Source organism: Aspergillus alliaceus (assembly GCF_009176365.1).
Source record: "Aspergillus alliaceus strain CBS 536.65 unplaced genomic scaffold BDW43scaffold_5, whole genome shotgun sequence".
NCBI lineage: Eukaryota > Fungi > Ascomycota > Eurotiomycetes > Eurotiales > Aspergillaceae > Aspergillus > Aspergillus alliaceus.
In genome coordinates this window covers 1,111,976-1,129,980 of record NW_022474688.1, presented here as the reverse complement: position 1 = coordinate 1,129,980, position 18,005 = coordinate 1,111,976, and the positions used below count along the sequence as shown (strand labels likewise).

Below are 18,005 nucleotides of genomic sequence, written 5' to 3'. Positions count from 1 at the left end.
AATAGCTTTACCGATGGAATAGATATGTAGGTGTTTATTTTAAAAAAGTTCAATCAGTCCCTGATTCAGTCAATACTTGTTTTAAGGTTTAAGGTTTATCGTTTATATATACAATTACAAGAAAATATAGATCTATATACTCATCCTTCCCTTGACTATTACTACTACTATTATTATTATTACTAGCTAACTTCATCTCAGCACGAGGCTGATGCAGAGCCCTGAGAAAGAAAACAAAGACTTTTTACTCTATTGGTAGATACAATAACTTTACTGTCATTTTATCTATAGTTTCTCGAAGAAATTCCCGATCCTATTCGGGGTAATTACAAAACGACTATGGAAGTTCTTACTGAAATATAGTATAGTGTGCTCCGTAGATAGATGGCAATTTCTAGGGTATCCTTGTAGTTAAATACCTTTTTTTATTTTTTTTATCCCTACTTCCAAAATCCCCCCTTGCCTTTCTCTGGTCTTCTCCCAATTGCTATTTGAGAGGTGAAAAAGTGATAAATAAAACAGCCGTGTAATACTCCATCGTCCGCTAGAATTGTATCATCTGACCCAACAGTCCTGGAGGGTGGGCTGGAGCATTAACTAGCCAGACAAATCAAACCAAGACAAGAAAGGGCTTCAGCCTGATGATTGAACAACCCAGTCACTACAGAGTAAGTGGCCGCTTGGCTGCGTACATTAGTAAGGAGTAGTACCTGACTAAATGTACTAACCTAATGTAACTATTGGTATTCCACTCTATGGTAATCCCAGGGGGCTCAGCTCTCTTAGGTCTTATCCTTTCCCAAAAAAACCAGCGAATGAACATCGATGTCTTTACGAACTGTAGGCAATGCCCGCTTACTGCAGTGTGCTCGGAATCAAGTACAACTCGTATTATACAACGCGCGAAAAAAAAAAGAAAAGGAAAAGGATAAAAGACGGCGAGGATACCCTCGTCATTCATGCAGGCACCTGGCTGTTGGGACTCATTCAGCCACTAAAGAGGGCACTATCAAGAGTGACGGTCAACCTTTGCCTCACTGGTGATCAGCAACCATGACCCGGATGGATGCAGATCTGAGACTGACATCTCGTTTGTCCGCGGGGGTCCAAAACCTGACTAGGGTGGTAACGAAAGACGAAGAAGGCTGGCGACTTTCCCAACAAACTAGTAGATTCATTATTCATTATCCGTTGTTTTAGTCGGGGCTCAGTATTGGTTCAACTATTATTTGCATGGCCAATCCGGCCAGCATCTTGCACCTAAGTAAGCAGAAGATAAGCCACATGCAGCTTCGGAGAGGATGGGAATTTTCGGACTGGCTGCAGATATACTGCATGGTGCCCTAAAGCCCCGGCAGAGTGCTCTTAAACTGGTGGAGCCGAACGACGCTCACTTGTGTCTTAGTATTCCCTACTCACGTAAACCACAGTGATACATACTTATACAACTATGGATTGCAGCCCATGTACTCTGGTGTATAGCATACGTAGATACGAGACGAGGTAGGCACAATAGTTTTACAACCTCCAACGGGAGGGTTTCCTGCGTATAGCAGGGCTTGCTCTTGACAGAAGTACGGCAAAGTGGTGACAAGGGTTCGCCGGCAGAGCTACAGAACGGACCGTCAATAGTGTGGAAATTGGCCTCATGTCATTTGCTGAAAGGCCCCACCATGGGTGCTTGGCGTCTGTGCCTCACTCTTTGCAACAGCCGCGACTGGCGACAAATTCCAAGTCAACAATACCTACCGTAATACAGACGGGCTAGTAAGCTCTTGCCTTGTCGAGCAAGAATAAACGAGTAGATTATATGTTGTCTAGCCCCAGTTGATTTGGCCAAAGTGGAGGGGGGGGGCCGGGTTTGTTGAGATAAATGATACGGAGATGACAAAAATAAATCCGATCGTTTCCTGAGTCATATATCACATACATTCTACTGGGTTTCTGTCTCCAGTTCTATACAACAAACGATTCACTACTCTGTACCCCTGGTCAAGCTTCATGGATGTATGTATTCCAGAGTCCGATCATCTATCACGTTTCACCAGTGAGGAATCGTTAGAGATAAAATTAACAAATTTGGATCTATACGAGTATTATAGTTGGCACCTATCCCGTTGCTTTCTTATTTAGTGGGTTTTATATCTATACGGGAGATCTCCGCTGCGCCAGTAGATTGGGGCTGGGCTCTCTATGGTACTCTTCATAGATACATTGATCTTCAATACTTATAGCCTTAAGGTGTGATAGGAAACACGATGGAATTGTTTCATGACCGCAAAAAGGGAATACTATGTCCGCTCATTTCAGCCACTCTCCCGTACAACATGTGGAGGACGAATCAGAAAGAGTATCTCCGCAGCCAGTCGTGGACGGCCATAGAACAAGATGATACCATCCTAGGTTGACACTCATCTGGAAGTACGGAGCGAGAAGAAAGAGTAGGAAAATCGCGTGAAGGAGTAAAGTCTTCTAAGTAAGGGAGAGGTTGGGGATCATTTCCCCGTTGCTGTAACGGGCCGGGCCTTCACCTCGGGGCACCATGCTCATGGGATCGATCTGTCAGCCTGAACAGCCCCAGAAGTGAGAATTCCAATATTACAAGAAGTGATCTAATAGTAAGACAATCTTATGAAATTTTGTGAGCATGACGGATCAAATGATGGTGCGCCCGGCTCCCACCCCCGATCGCTACATCGATCTGGAGCTATTTCTAATGCTAACCTGAAACAACACGAGACACTAACAGCTGAGGATCCTCTATTCTCTCCCCACAGAGCAAGGGAAAAGAAATTGCATGAGTACGTACGTTCATACCATTCTTCCACTCCGGATGTATCTATACATCTATTCTATAGTAAACGCACTATTTGGTTTTAGATTTTCTGTTTCTCTATAACTAGATATACCTATATAGACCTAAGAAGACATAGGTATATATAATATTTACATACATACATACCTACAGATACATACAGTACATAATATACAGTTTAATATATACAACAACACTTAAGCCGAAATCTGGCTGAATCCAATAAGGGTGGGGGACCATCTAATACAGTACCTGATCAGCAACAATTCACCAGGGGCGGGGCTGAAAATGAGATACATCACGCGCATTGGTTTATATGGGTGAGGGTATTAATTTACATTGCCACATACCAGTCGATTATGGGGTTGAAGGCTCTTCTCCTTTTTAGATTCGGTTCTTAGTAGCTAGAGTAGAATGGATCACACATCTGAATTGAACTATAATAAAAAAAATTACCAAGTGTATCTTGAGCTTTTAATATATACAAACACAGCCTATGGCTGTTTGAGGGGTTTCTTTAAGGACAGACTCACTTGTAGATCTTCCATCTACTCTGGGCAGGGAACACATTTGCTCACAATTTCGGAGGATATTGTGACTACAATACGGAGTTACGTATTCCTCAACCCCTGCGGTGGACTCGGAAGGCCAGATGTAGTTAGTAGCGTCATAGCTTTCAAATAGATCCATCCAGGTTCGTTACTTACCCCTTCTAGTCTTTGTTGCTTGCACACTAGACGCAGAAGACAATCTCATTATTTCGTAAGTGTTTTGGAAAAGAAACGGTAGCTTTCCATAGCCAAGGTAAAACTCGCCGATCATTATTGTAACAAGTAAAGGACCAAGCTTTTGTCCTTTTGAATTTTCAGGATCAGCACGGCATTCAGCCTGTAAGAAAATTAATTTGCAATAGCCGCCCATAGCTTCGGAAATTCCACTTGCACCAAAACTGACTGGTGCATGCATGTATATCAGCTTTTCCTTCTATAAATAATTATATATAATGTTGTGGATATGCGTGTGTGTGCATTCTGTATATTTGTTTGTTTTCTAAACTAATATTCTACTTGAACTAGAATGATAGATCCCTCGTGGTTATCAGTCATCAGTGCCAATGCTTGTCAATTATGCAGGAAGATTCATTAGGTAAGATTCCAGCTTCCCATTTTTATAGTAGCACTACAGTACTCATGAAATCAGAACCAAAATAAAAAATACAATTGAATAGTTGCGTTAATCCTAGGTGAACAATGCAATTGGCCCTGTTCTATCACACCGAGTCGCATCGCCCTACATGTTGTAACAGATGATACAAGGCGTTCTGGGCTACCTAAGGTAATAATAAATGATCGACAGCTGTAGAGTGCTGAGATATGTATATAGCAAGGGCACTAGATGCAAGAGACAGCTCTGTACTAAGAAAGTAATGCAGGCCAGACCTCTAAATCTGTTCTTGGTATGTATTGCCATAAAATACTGAGAGTAGTATCCCGTATCCACCCCCCTTTTTTTGGCCTCCGTAGTTGATTCATCTTGAGTTTATAAGCAAAGATAAAGATTGGGGATAGTTCTTCCTCTTATGGTACTAAGTTAACTATCCTAACCATCCGCATTAGAGGTATTGCTGACCATCAATATTGCCGTCAATTTTTAGTAATCCGTTCAGAAAGAAGAGGGCTAGACTAGGTGAGATGTTCCGCGAGAGCGATTTCGACTTCAATTCTATCACGCTCAGGTTAAATAGTGGTTCGGTCGCTGTGTAAGCGACGCGACTTCAAGTGAACATTATTTAATTTAGGGCACTTAACTTACAAACTACTATATACTCCTGTGATTTTCCGACCACAACAACGCCTTCTACAGCACCTTACAAGCATCGGCGATGCGCTTCCGAGACAATCGCATCCAGCTTCTTTAAATTCACTACCGGACTAGTCCATGGCAAGTAAAGCCCCAAAAGCACGCGAAATAATCGACAACCAGCCAAATTACTATCCATAGTCCATGCACACAGTCCTTTTTTGTCGTTTTTCTTCTTTTCCCCTTTTTTGTTTCTGACTTGACACCCACCCATAGGTCACTATGATGCGATTATGAGAGCTGCAACTGAAGAACGATTGTCTTTGGCAGCGTAGCACCCAAGTGAAAACCAAACTGGCTACAATAGATGAAACACAAATGATACGGAGCCATACGTGCGCCGAACCCTCTCAAACCCTATCCAATTATCGCCCAGTGTATGCAGAGTATCTAGTAAAGAAAAGAGACAAGTCAGAAACATCTAGTCACAACAGGGGGCATCATGGAACTCTTCAAATATGGCAACGAGATCAATGGAAGTACATACCTCCAAATTCTTGCGCGCATATCACCACTCCCGGTGGCGAACAAGTTGTTTGTAGGGCTGGGTGCGACCGAAATAACTACCATCAAGTTAGACATAGACATCTTCACCATAAAAACAATTGCGATACTAACCGGAATTTTTGTGGCCTTGTAGCATCATCTGTGCATTGCCCGTGATCGGGTCCCAGAACTGGACACCCCGATCCTTGGAACCACTCATGACCCAATGTCCGTCAGGAGTCAGACAGACGCTGAGCACAAAATCCTAATCCAAGGGTGCGATTAGCATATACATAGCTCGATTAAAGATAAACAGCAAGACGTGACTGCAATCCCGGGTAGTGACAAACCTTGTGGCCCTCAAAAGTCCGAATACATTTACCACCCTTGACCCCAGTCCCGGGGAATGCACCACGGGGAACATTAAGCTCCCAGAGCTTGATGGTCTTATCGAGACTACCACTGACTAGATCACGGCCGTTGGGTGCGAAAGCGACTGAGTAAACGCTGTCTTTATGGCCATCAGGGCTCTCCAGGCGTTCCACCAGATAGCCAGTGGTAGTGTCCCAGACGCGAACGCTCTTGTCCAAGGAACCAGCTGCAACGTAATGACCATCAGGAGACATGGCAACAGTAGTCACACCATCTTCAATACTGAGAGTGTAGACAAGCTTGCCATCCAAGATATCCCATAGGCGTACGGTCTTATCTCCACTTCCGGAAGCAATATAGCGGCCATTGCCAGCAAAGTCAAGAGAGTAAATGTCCTGTTCGTGGCCGGTGAAGATATGCTTGATAGTCCGAGCAGCGATGTCCCAAACCTAAGAGCACACCATTAGCCCTTTCCTTTTCATTTCCCCCACCCCTTTTCCTTTCGTTTCTTTTATCCTCCCCCCCCCCCTTTTTTTTTTGCCAAACAAGTAGGTAATATGATACGACGCGGTGGAGGATAGGGAGTGTAAATGATCCAAAGAATACGTGATAGCAAACCGCTGTTGCTATTACTCGTGCGAGTCGAAGAGGTGTATATTGCGAGTATGGACAATTAGAAAAGAATTATATTTGAACTTACCCGAATTTGCTTATCCTCAGCGCCGGTTGCGAGGAATTTGCCGTCAGGGCTAAAGCAGACACTGCGGATATAAAGATCGCCATTCTTGTCCACATTCTCATCCTGAAGGGTGGCCACGTTCTGTCCGGTGGTTACATCAAAAATTTGAGCGGAACGGTTGCAGCCAGTTGCGAGATATTTGCCATCCCGGCTGAAACGTACACAGCAAACGACGCTATCATGGACTAGGTGATGTACCAGCTCAACATCCAGCACACGCTGCACCTCTGGGTTGAACACAGCGTACCAATCTGCACCCTCTCGCTTCTGCGAGGCGGGCAGGTCATCAGGATTCCAGTTGGCCAACATGTTTCCCGGGCGGTCACGGACCAGGGCTTGACTGGGGGGGGTAGGCCGGGCCAACTGAGGCGATACACGAGGATCCGGATAGGCCAGTTGGTGGGTCTGCTGGGGAGTAGCGGGACCAGGGGGAGCACGAGGTCTTTTACCGGGCCCGGGAGAGGCGGTGGGTGGAGGCGGAGGTGCGTAGCCTGTATGAAAAATCCACGAGTACGGTCAGAGATCAAAGAACCCATTAGAAATACAGTAACAACATACCGTTCACAGCAGCACCAGGCTGATATCCCCCAAAAGAGCTCTGCGGTGGTTGCGGCGCTCCTTGCTGAGCCGCGGGAGCAGGCTGTTGAAGGGTATGCTGGGGAGGCTGCTGATCCTGGGGAGGGGGAGGGGCAAGACCGGGACCACTACCTCCTTGGTTGGCCATGATCCCACCAAATAGATTGCTTGGGCCATGACCCAGCGCGGGTGGGGGAGCCTGGGAAGGGCCAGCGTGCTGCGCGGGGCCAGCAATGTGAGACGAAACAGGTTGAACACCACGCGACTCCAGCTCGTGTCGCAAAACTCGGATCTCCGCTTCGTAGCTGCTATATGGTTAGCTTCCAAGCAGATTATCGGCTCTAGTGATCATTGCTTAAACGTACTCCTGTTTCATTTTGATTTGTGCTTGCTCCAACTGGTAGACCTTCTGCCGGATCATTTCCATTTCTTGAAGCTGTCCGGTTACTAAATGATATTTGTCAGTGATATTTCATACGAATAGCTTGCTTTTTTCAACAGAAAAGAAAAAATAAAGGAAGGAATAAAAAGAAACCCAAAAAAAAATATAATAGAAGGGGAAAGAGGCTCCAAAAATGCTCAGCGAACTGTCCCGATCCATGCGACAGACATATCGGCAGAGGAAGAGACCATGAAGAAACTGTAGGGACATCTAGTAAGGTGGCTATGGGTCTTGATAATGTGTGGATTGAGAGGATCAAGTGAGATACGCGCATACATTGATGTTCGAACTCGCCAGTACTTCTTGACTGATTCTCAAATTCCTGGCGCAGCTGATCGAGCAACTCCGTCAGACGGGAGTTAGGAGCGGGAACCATCCCACGATGTGTGTTATACATTGCGCGTAATTCTTGGTTTGTACGTTCAATAGATATTGATAGGTATCGAAGGTATATTTGATTATAATTGGTGGCGATCAGGTATTGTTTGCGTGAGATGATGAACGAACGATGAGTTTCGATATGGCAAACGGGTTGACCAGAGACGACAGAGGCTGCTGGCAAAAAGTCAAAGCAGCCGCATCACAGCGCGCCCCCGGAAACCAAATGCTGTGACAATATCAGATTGATGGGAGTGGGTGTGGTGCGTGATGGGGAGATAGAAGGGGCTATTAGGGGAGGAGATGCAGTGGAGGTTTGGAGATGACAGTTCAAGTACGAAGATCGGGACTAGAAATGGATGGGGGCAGAAAGCGCGGCTGAAGGTTTGGCGCGAGAAGCGAGGCGATAGACGAGGAAATGACGGGATTGGCCCCTTTCTAGTCTGGCGGGGCTTCCCGAGGGGCCGTTTGCAGAGAGGGAATGTTACCTAGTATTGTATATACGGAGTAGCAGTATCATATATTTAGTATTCACACCTAATTTCTCCATGTACATATGTAATATGTAACGTAGTCTAATACATTATCTTCAAGATTTGATTCATTTTTATTTGTATCATTTGATTATTAGGCTCCCAGTAGTCACGACTCGGGATTAGATCCTTTGCCAATGTTAACAGAAATGTGAGAGGGAGGCTGTATATATAAATAGATAGATAGATAGCAGATTTACTCCGTATCTGTATGTGTATATATATTTATTGAACATGCTGTACTCCAGGCAGTATATGAACATGTACCAGGAAAACCTCCCATAGATTGAAGAATTTAACTATAATAGACATCTTTCACTAAAATCGTATTGATACTCCATTGAAGGGGCTTATACACCCACCAATGCATTCGCTGGTAGATATTAAGCCGGGAAAGGGTTGGTAAATGCAGGTGATGGCTGCAAGGTACCGTACGATATACTTACTAGCAGTATCTACTGTACTGTATGTACTAATGGCTTGGTGGGATCTGTTTACTCTAGATTTATTCCTTATTTTTTTTTTACTTTCTATTCTATGGTCGCTAGACGGTCATGTTTTCCTCTTTTCGTCAATTCATTCCATAACTATTTCCGAATCGCGAAAGAATCAATGGGGAACGGCTGTGGTTCTTCCGCCGGGTGTGATACCGCGCTCGGTCCTCATAGGTTGTTTTTCCTTTTCCCATACTTCACATCAATTCGGTTCTCTCCACTCTACTTAATTTATCTATCCTCACCTTCATCCCGTCCAATCCTTTTCCTCGCCCCAGCTTCGCTCTCCTCTCCTCCGCCTTTTCTCTTTTATCTCTCTTCTTCCAATTCCTAATTGCCCACATCAGTTGGGACCAATTTTGACTCAAAAAGTCTGAAATTACTATATACATACAGCCACACCTCTCATACCACCCCTTCTTGGATTGGTCTACAAGGGATCATGGATATCGCGCTCGAAGTCTGGGACACCTTCATCGGTGACCGTTTATACGCGGCTCTCCTCCCCGTCTCCCTTTCGTCCGCGGCCTCTCTCTCGGATCTTCATCATATGTCAAATAGCACTCTGTCCTTCTTCGGCGCATCCCAACCGTTCATCTATGAGCCAGCCACACGCCTGATCTACCTAGAGCCCTCGAAGTATGCGTATATGAGCGCTTGGCCTAGAAATAATATTTACCGTCAATTCCTGAGCTTCTTTCTAATTATTTGGTATGCAAGAACACCCTCCGCCATGGTAGATTCGTGTCTAACGGTCCCTCCCTCTTTTTTTTTTTTTTTTTTTTGGAAAAGGATATTCGGCCTTATCACCTATTTCATATCCGCAACCTTGTCCTATATCTTTATCTGGGATAAAACTACCGTCAGACATCCCAAGTTTCTCAAAAACCAGATCCCCATGGAGATTGCACAGACTATGAGATCTATGCCGATTATGTCTCTTTTGACCGCTCCATTCTTAGTCGCCGAGGTCCGAGGTTACGCGAAGTTGTATGATGGCTTCTCCGATGAGCCTTTCCAATATTATAGCATCATTCAATTTCCATTGTTCATTGTATTCACCGATTTCTGCATTTATTGGATTCACCGCGGTCTACACCATCCATTGATCTACAAGTCCCTACACAAACCGCATCACAAATGGATCATGCCTAGCCCTTTCGCGTCGCATGCCTTCCATCCAGTAGATGGATGGTCTCAGAGTGTCCCGTATCATGTGTTTCCGTTCCTCTTTCCACTTCAGAAGCTCGCCTACGTTTTCCTCTTCGGTTTCATCAACCTCTGGACTGTGTTGATTCATGACGGTGAATACGTTGCGAATAGCCCGGTCATCAACGGAGCTGCCTGTCACACGATGCACCATCTTTACTTCAACTATAATTATGGACAGTTTACCACGCTGTGGGATCGGATGGGAGGGAGTTACCGGAAGCCAAATGAGGAACTTTTCCGCCGCGAGACCAAGATGGACAAGGAGGAGTGGAAGAAGCAAACCAAAGAGATGGAATCTATTCTCAAGGACGTTGAGGGAGATGACGATCGTCAATATCTCATCGAAGATGAATTGAAGAAGAACTTATGATTAATACGCCAGAGGACGTTCTCAGCTTGGTCTACGTATTACGCCGCTTCCTCCTTTCCTCTCTTTATTCCTCCAAACTACCTTGGTGTCCTCGAGGACTGGTTGAAATACCCTTGAAAATAGCAAAGCTTATCAAAATCTTGCTGTAGCGCGTTGAATGATTCGAAATTCTCTGCAATGGGGTAAACAGAAAGGGCGAAAAGATATCCCAGAGAAAATCTATAGCCGTCTCTTGAACGGCTCTAAAATATAGCCTCAGCTAGTCCCTTTACTTCTAAAAGTGAGTGAGTTACGATTTTAATGTTCCCTACTTCGTCTCGTGCGCGTGTTCTTGCCCTCCCTTTTTTCTTTTGCCACGCCTTGTATAATACTGATCATAGATCTTAATTACTGTATTCCTGATTCCGTCTGTATTCACAATCAGTCACTGATTTGTCTTCATATTAATACTCGCGAGTGGTCAGAATCACTACAATCTCAACCAGCTCTGATGATTCAGTTGTACATACATATTCCTGTGGTTGAAAGTAGGTACAAAATTATCACGGAGCAGTTTTGCTCATTTCTACTTGTTACGATTAGAGGTTCTACCCGTATTTCACCTTACGTGTTGGGAGCTAGAACATTCACTTAGCCTAAAGCTTGCCCTGGTAACTGCTAAAGTACTGATATCAGATACGGTCAGACGCAAAGCATACTACATACAATAATAAATAGCTAGATTCATAGTTTTGCAATATATTACTCTATATGGCGTGCCGTGGTCAATCAAAACTATGAGTGGGCTGATGGATGTATGGGATAAACCCTGACATGACACTAGGTGAGTTGATTAGACTAGTCCAAAAGTGTGGCTGAAACACGATTTTCTTGATCCTGGAAAGCACATGAATACAGGAATACAGTTATTCTCCATTAAGTACAACATCCAAGCGATGGACGAATACAGTCGGGAGAGAGGCCCAGATGCAAAAGCTTGCATCTCATCCATAAGAGTGTCTCATGAGACATCTACAGCTCCATCTCCATCCGCGACATCTAGGTCTCCATCCGCCGAGGCATCCACAGCCATGTCTCCCTGGGGGGGAGGCGCCGTTGTTCCAACAGGAGTTGCAGTGGCCATGACTTCAGCAATGAATGAATCCTCAACGCCTGCTTTTCGCCTGAACACCCTTAGCCACCGATAGCCCCATTGTCGGATGATTTCATCCTCTGACAAAGCGCCACTCCCATCACCCCTTTCCATGAACTCGCCGTTATTACCTCTTGCCACTGGAACGATTGAATCCTCAATCACCTTGAAGAGCGCTTGCATGTCCGCCTTTTCGCGGTTCAAGGTTTCATCTAGCACACTTAACTGCGGTTCATACAGGCCCGGCTGAGTTCGTGCAGCAACAATCTGTCGTAGACGGTTGGTTACCTTTCCGACAGTGGCTGATATCATCTCGAAGATGTGTGTTCTTGCCAAGATCGTTCCTGTCTCCAGCTTGTCTACCAATGCCCATTCGATGACAGACAACGGCGTCAGAATGGTGTAATTCAAAAGCTTGTCGATGATATTAATGCCGATTCCTGGCTGATCGACCCAATATTCCATAACAGAGGTTATAATCTGACGACGTGCACGAGGGGATTTGGGACCGATGGCCAAGAGTCGTTCTTTGTTCCGCTCAATGCAAGAAAGGACGTGAGAAAGTGATTTCGAGCCAACAAAGCAAATCGCAGTGACAATGGCATCCGTTGAAGGTAGCATAGGGTCATCGACTCCCATCGACTTAGCCTGCTCTTCAATAACATTGATTATTGGCTGGATCTCATCGTCGGTGGCTTTCTTGCGAATGAGTTGCATGATTTCTGTGCCTTCGTTGGCATAAGGGATGGCTGTAGAGGACAAGGATCAGCATTTATCAACAAGCACAATGAATCCGAAGAGCTCCAAGGCATAATTAGAGCGTATAGACTTACTATCGAGTGAGTATTTGAAGTCGGGAGTATCCTTTTCCTTCCCTTCCGTAATCAAATCTTGATAGGGGTCTGGAAGTGTTCCCCTGATGCGCTGAGCAAAGCTTAACCTGATCTCTTTATCGAGCGCGCCAGTAATAAAGGCCATTCTTGGGTGAACCGATGAAAGTTCAAGGTCGTCGATCCTTTGCCAACAGTCAGCTCTTCTGTTCTTTTCAAAGCAGATACCAATCTTGCTACGATGGGGACTTACCATTCACTCCATTTCCATGTGAACCCGAAATTGCTCAAATGGTGCGCGAACCAATCCAAGAATCGATGGCTGAGATCTAAATCAATCGTTTCCAAACTGCGATAGAGAAAACGAATTGCGCGCCCCAAGCTTGGGGCGATGGCAGCCGGCGCAATCTTGCAGCACTCTGTGAGAACCGAGTGATAGTACACGAGTTTGTGTTCCGGAGAAGGAAGCTGGAACAACTGAGAGAATACTGCATCCACAGCCACATCTTCCGGCTTCCAGGTTGGGCGATCTGCAGGGACGTCGCGTAATCTGTCAAAGGGTGTTGCACGCTTCACGAAAGTATGTGGTGTAAAATAACAGTCAATGTCGATGAGATATTTAGCCGTAGCAATGCGATTAAAATCAAGGATATTGATAGTGTCAACGAGGGCGTCTCGTAGCAAGGATGATGCAATATTAGACATTGGAGGGACAGTCTCGAACTCCTGGTTGGCGTAGACGGAAATGTAAACTTCTGGAAAAAGCGCTCTGGATCCGTTTCGTACAGGGTCGGGAACCGTTATTTGAGGAAATGGATGCTTTGCACCGGATTCCAAGGGTTTCTGCTCTTCTTCACTGTCTCGTCCACCCTTCCACGGCCGGGGAAGACATGCGAGTTCCCAATCTCGGTTGGCCTCCTGTTGAAGCTGACCTTGAAGCAGGCTGATTACACTCTGTGCCACGAATGGGGTGCCATATTCCGAGCTAAATGGATTCACCAAATCCACCAACGCATGGGGTGTGGATGCAATGATGTCTGTCTTCTCAAGAAGAGCGGTTGCTTGTGCTTCGAAACCTGTTATCGGGGAGGCCATTATGTACGGTATAGTGAAGAGGATTATTTTCACAAGTTCAAGCCCAAGCAACTATACATGGCCCAGTCAGTGGATTTACAGAATAGACGGCAGCTTGACCAACTTACATCTTCAGAAGAGGCTGTCTGAAGAACAACTGCACGCGCAAACAGTTCTTCTAGTATTGGGAAGATGCCATCCCCTTCAAAGAGAAGCTGCAGACATCCCAAAAACCGGAGAAGAAGCTTAACTTCACGCCACGCCCCGGTGTTGATGTAGTGCTGCAAGTATTCACTCGCTTTCTCGAGGACATCTGACACAAGTTCCGTTTTGTAGGCATTAGCAGCCAAGACCGTAGCTGCGATAAAGGGAATTTTTAGCGGCTGCTCCAGGATGCTATCACGGATCACATTGTGTTAGCGTTTAGGCAATGAAGTAAATTTAGCCTAGCCTAAGCTTACAGATCGACGGAAATATCAATGAAAGTCTGTTTCAGCTCCTCATCTTCGTAATTCTCTGCCACGCTCTTTGCAATATTGACAACATCGTCTTCGGCTCTTCTGGCAGCCTAATGCGAAAGCGTAAGTTACTAGCTGAATAAAACTTTGACCGAAGCAGAGTGATCGTACAGATTCAGCAATGGTCAATAGCTGCCTTCGAACCTTCACAACCAAAGGTTCTTCGTATCTGCGCCTCTGGCGACGGTCATAGTCATCTTCTTCTGTGAATTACCCAACAAAATGTTAGTCAACGGAGAAACAACGATGGTCAGTTTTTTCACAATAGGTAATTGAAAGAAGCCATGAAATGAGACATGAGATGAAAGGCGCTAGTATAGATACCATAGCATAGAAAGATAGCACTGACCTCTGTAGCGCCTTTTGCGTCCACCCCTGGGCCCGTGGTGACGGCGTTCGTAGTCAACCATAATTACCTGTAGGTGCTTATGCCTACACAAGTTGAGTCGAGTTAGGATCTTGGTCGGGAAAATATCAGAATCGTCTGCAGCTGCTGCGACACATAAGAGTGCAGCACGGGCACTTTTATTACCAGTATAATATATCAGAGAAACGACCGCGCGCGCGCATAAATGCTAGATGCAAAACATCGGCGTCACCAAGGGTCGGGATAAGGGATCCTCCGTTCCCGCTGATTATATAACACGCGGCTTCGTAAACATCAAAAAGTCATACATACATACAGATACAGACATAACATACATAAATAGCTACTACATACACAGATGTACTCAATATATACATCGTAATGATCTACTAGGAATCGATAAAAAAAGAAAAAGAAAGAAAAAGAGAGAGCCGGAGCTGCTTATTTGTACAATACCTGTAATAGGATGCCATATTGGTCCATTCCAAGATTTCAAAGGATAGGTCTAATTCAAGACCTCATCTCTGAGCCGGCTGGAACAGCTGTGATATTTATCGCAGAACGTGGAGCATTGCCGTCTTTAGGCAACTGCCTACCAGACCCAGTCTGCGCTAATCCCCCATAGAACAGCTCCGGTGGCGATCTTGAGCCCATTGACACTTTGTATCCTCGTTGATGGACATGACAAAGAACAAAATCCTTACATCTGTAGAGTATCACGACTATCATGAGGAATAAAGACCAGAAACCTCGGGGACGAGTTTGCGATTACATCGTGAAGTAGTGAATGACGAGAATGAGAAGGGGACAAACCATGCAATTACAAGACCGTGTTTATACACACTAACGAATGTCATGTTCCAGGCGTATCTTGGGGGGTCTCTAAGTGGAGGTAAAGGCAAAAGAGAGCAAGAGCAAAAGGAGACAATAGGAAACGGAATGAAAACAAGAGTAACTGAGTCGTCTGCTTTCGGAATTAACTATGCAGCTTCGTCGGTCAAAGTCAAAGAACAGTACCATTCGACCCAAACGAATGGAATGAGATGTGTGAACAATGAGTATTGAAAGAAGAAGAGGAAGAAGAAGAAGCAAACGGGACACACAGAGAGCAAGAGACAATCAGTAAAGAGTATTTCAAGAGAGAGAGGAGCGAAGACACAAAAATGAGGGGGTTTCTAACGCTGCAAGTCAAGGGAATTAAACCTCCAATACCTATATTCAAAGCATGCTCACCAGCACATGATTATGTGCATCCAAGCATAAGAGATCCTCGATATCTGACGTATTTGTAGGATATCTGTCTCTCCGCCCTTCTCCATAGGACTTTGCGAAGTTTCATGATCCCTTAAATCGAGATATGAAGCTATGCAGACTTGAATCCCGGAAAGCAGACTCACACGGTAAGGGTATCACTTCCCCCCTCCCAAGAGCTGTCTCAGACACCTCCATGACTCCAGGCTATGATATTCCATCACCCTCTTCGCATGAACCTGTCATGCCCCACTACCCTTTTTTTAAGAGGGAAAAAAAGAAAAAAAAAACTTTTCCAGCCGTGACAGAAGGTAGTACTCGCTATCCTCCGACCTTAGCCCTTTATCTCTTTCCGCACCTTTTTTTTCTTTCTTCCCCCCCTTCCTCCCCGTTTCCTTTTTTTCTTCGCCCCCTGCGTTCTTCCTTGAATTGTTCGCAAATCAACTCCCCCACGAGAAACCAGCTCCCAGATGTCTCGCCAATGGAATAGGGTCTACAACTGAAATAACATCTCCCAGTTTAAAACCGCCCGGTGCATCAAAGTGAACTCGTACGGCATAGCATCCGATTCTCGCGCACATGCGCATATGACTGCACTATGAACATCCGTGTACTTCGTAAACATCGCACACCTTGACTCAATCAAGACGCGCCATCATTTCATCTTTCGTAAGGGGTATGAAGTTATCAATATCTAACCCGCGGGCTTCGAGCGCAGGGCGCGCATGAGGTGGAATAAGCCGGCTGTTCATTGCCGGAGCAATAGAAAGTTCTGTTAATCCGTTAGCCGCAAACAGTTGGTTAGCAAGGGAAAGCAAGAACAGACCATGTCGAGAGAAATCAAAAAGGCTAGGGAGCTCTCGTGACGGCCCATTTTGGTGCCGAGAATCAGGCAGTCGAGTGTTGGGATCCCGGAGTTCGTCAAAAAATGGGTGGACCATCGCTTCGATGGCTGACAACCGTTGCGTTGGTGTGTACTCCAGCAGAGCGGAGATTAAATCAATCGCCTCATGAGGTGCTCTTCGGAAAACCTGCAGAATTGTATTAGATTTTCCTTGTGGTGTGCAAGACGGAAATTGGTATACCTTATTAAAAGGGTGCGGCTTGATCTGCGGAAATTTGTGCTCCATGTAGTTGGGATTCATAGTGCGGATCTGCTCCCGAGTGGGTGTACCGAGGACTTTGATAATCTCTACTAGTTGATCTATCCCTGATTCACCCGGAAAAAGTGGTTGTCCCAGCATCAACTCAGCCATTACACATCCAGTAGACCACACATCTGATACTGTTAGTATCTTAACAAATGTCGCACGACGCACACGGGGCATTTACCAATTTTTGTAGTGTAATTCGTCGCACCAAAAATTAATTCGGGTGCACGATAGTAGCGCGAGCAGATGTATGAAACGTTGGGCTCATTCTCAACTAGAATCTTGGCGGAGCCAAAATCGCAGAGCTTTAGGATACCTGTGCTTGGGTCAAGCAGGAGGTTTTGAGGCTTGATATCACGATGGCAAATGCCCTGTGAATGAATGTATGCCAGAGAACGGAATAGTTGATATATGTAAAGCTTGACCTCCAACATGGGCATCGTAGTCTTCAACTTGTTGAAATACCGAGATGCTCGGTAAACTGTTTCTGGTACGTATTCAAGAACGAGATTCAAATATACTTCGTCCTTCTGTAGAGAGGTGGTGAGGTGGTCAGTAAACAAGCAGGTCATTCCGCGTACAGAGCGGGGAACACATACCCTCTCACCATTGGAGTAATAGAAGGCCTTCAACTCTACAATGTTGGGATGGCGGACAATCCGCATTATTTGTAACTCACGGTTCTGGGTGAGTCCAGGTCAGCGATGTCCACACTGGCGACAGGGTCGACGTTCGGCCAGTGACCATTTACCTTGAAACGTTTGTCTTGGAGGACACGTTTGATAGCAGCGTCCTCGCCGCTGGGCATCATCTTTGTCTGAAAGACCACCCCAAACGACCCATTGCCGACAATTTTACATTGCGAGTACGAGATCTCTTTGGTCTCACCTGTCAGTCCATCCTGGACCTTCTCGCGGACGACTTCTGCAAGGCGAGATAAAGGTATAACGTCAGTAGATGATCTTCATATTAACGTACAGGCAATTGAGAAGGTAATAAGCACTTACCACCCATGCGCAAATTCGAAAATACCCCAGGCCGGTTCTGTGACATCACGGACGTTTCGTGGGGTTGGTACCAGGCGGTAAGTTGGGCAGCGCTATCAAGGATATGGAGGACTGCGGTTCAACAGCGGATGGCGGTAAAGGAAGCAAAGTGAAATGTGTGATCGGTCTTGAGCAGATTGTATTCGGTGGAGCACTAGTTAGGAGGGGTGCTTTGGATGGGCGGAATATCCGAACGATGGATGTTGAGTGGAGGTGCGCGTGAGATGGAAGGTTGAGGAGCGGATGGGCGAATAGCAAGAGGGAAGGCTCAGGCCAATAGCCGGATCAAGTGCCAAGAGTGCGCACCAGAGCAGGAAAGCCCCCCAGGTGTTTGCAAAGGATCGAAAATATTAAACCTC

At 45.6% G+C, this 18,005-nt stretch overlaps 4 protein-coding genes across 4 annotated transcripts; 1 reads left to right on the top strand and 3 right to left on the bottom strand.

Moving 5' to 3' along the window:
* Nucleotides 1–4,562: 4,562 nt before the first annotated feature.
* On the bottom strand, nt 4,563–8,013 carry rcoA (putative transcriptional repressor TupA/RocA). Its single transcript, XM_032040674.1, has 8 exons — nt 7,567–8,013; nt 7,214–7,295; nt 6,981–7,153; nt 6,234–6,763; nt 5,512–5,982; nt 5,294–5,426; nt 5,163–5,238; nt 4,563–5,065 (listed from the first exon to the last, which is right to left on the bottom strand). The coding sequence occupies exons 1-8, from the start codon at nt 7,685–7,687 to the stop codon at nt 5,041–5,043; spliced, it is 1,611 nt and encodes a 536-aa protein (XP_031904684.1). The 5' UTR covers nt 7,688–8,013; the 3' UTR covers nt 4,563–5,040.
* Nucleotides 8,014–8,693: 680 nt separating this feature from the next.
* Nucleotides 8,694–10,829, top strand: BDW43DRAFT_264469 (sterol desaturase family protein). Its single transcript, XM_032040673.1, has 2 exons — nt 8,694–9,406; nt 9,488–10,829. The coding sequence occupies exons 1-2, from the start codon at nt 9,138–9,140 to the stop codon at nt 10,275–10,277; spliced, it is 1,059 nt and encodes a 352-aa protein (XP_031904683.1). The 5' UTR covers nt 8,694–9,137; the 3' UTR covers nt 10,278–10,829.
* Nucleotides 10,830–11,044: 215 nt separating this feature from the next.
* On the bottom strand, nt 11,045–14,367 carry BDW43DRAFT_184972 (NCBP1 family protein). The gene is made up of 7 exons (XM_032038940.1): nt 14,181–14,367; nt 13,943–14,034; nt 13,775–13,881; nt 13,442–13,709; nt 12,493–13,385; nt 12,243–12,424; nt 11,045–12,158 (listed from the first exon to the last, which is right to left on the bottom strand). The coding sequence occupies exons 1-7, from the start codon at nt 14,239–14,241 to the stop codon at nt 11,278–11,280; spliced, it is 2,484 nt and encodes an 827-aa protein (XP_031904682.1). The 5' UTR covers nt 14,242–14,367; the 3' UTR covers nt 11,045–11,277.
* Nucleotides 14,368–16,087: 1,720 nt separating this feature from the next.
* BDW43DRAFT_297479 (GSK family serine/threonine-protein kinase) lies at nt 16,088–17,653 on the bottom strand (the record flags this gene model as incomplete). The annotated part of the gene is made up of 7 exons (XM_032044394.1): nt 16,088–16,221; nt 16,276–16,480; nt 16,535–16,734; nt 16,782–17,130; nt 17,200–17,283; nt 17,352–17,524; nt 17,608–17,653. The coding sequence occupies 7 exons, from the start codon at nt 17,651–17,653 to the stop codon at nt 16,088–16,090; spliced, it is 1,191 nt and encodes a 396-aa protein (XP_031904681.1).
* Between the last annotated feature and the right edge of the window lie 352 nt (nt 17,654–18,005).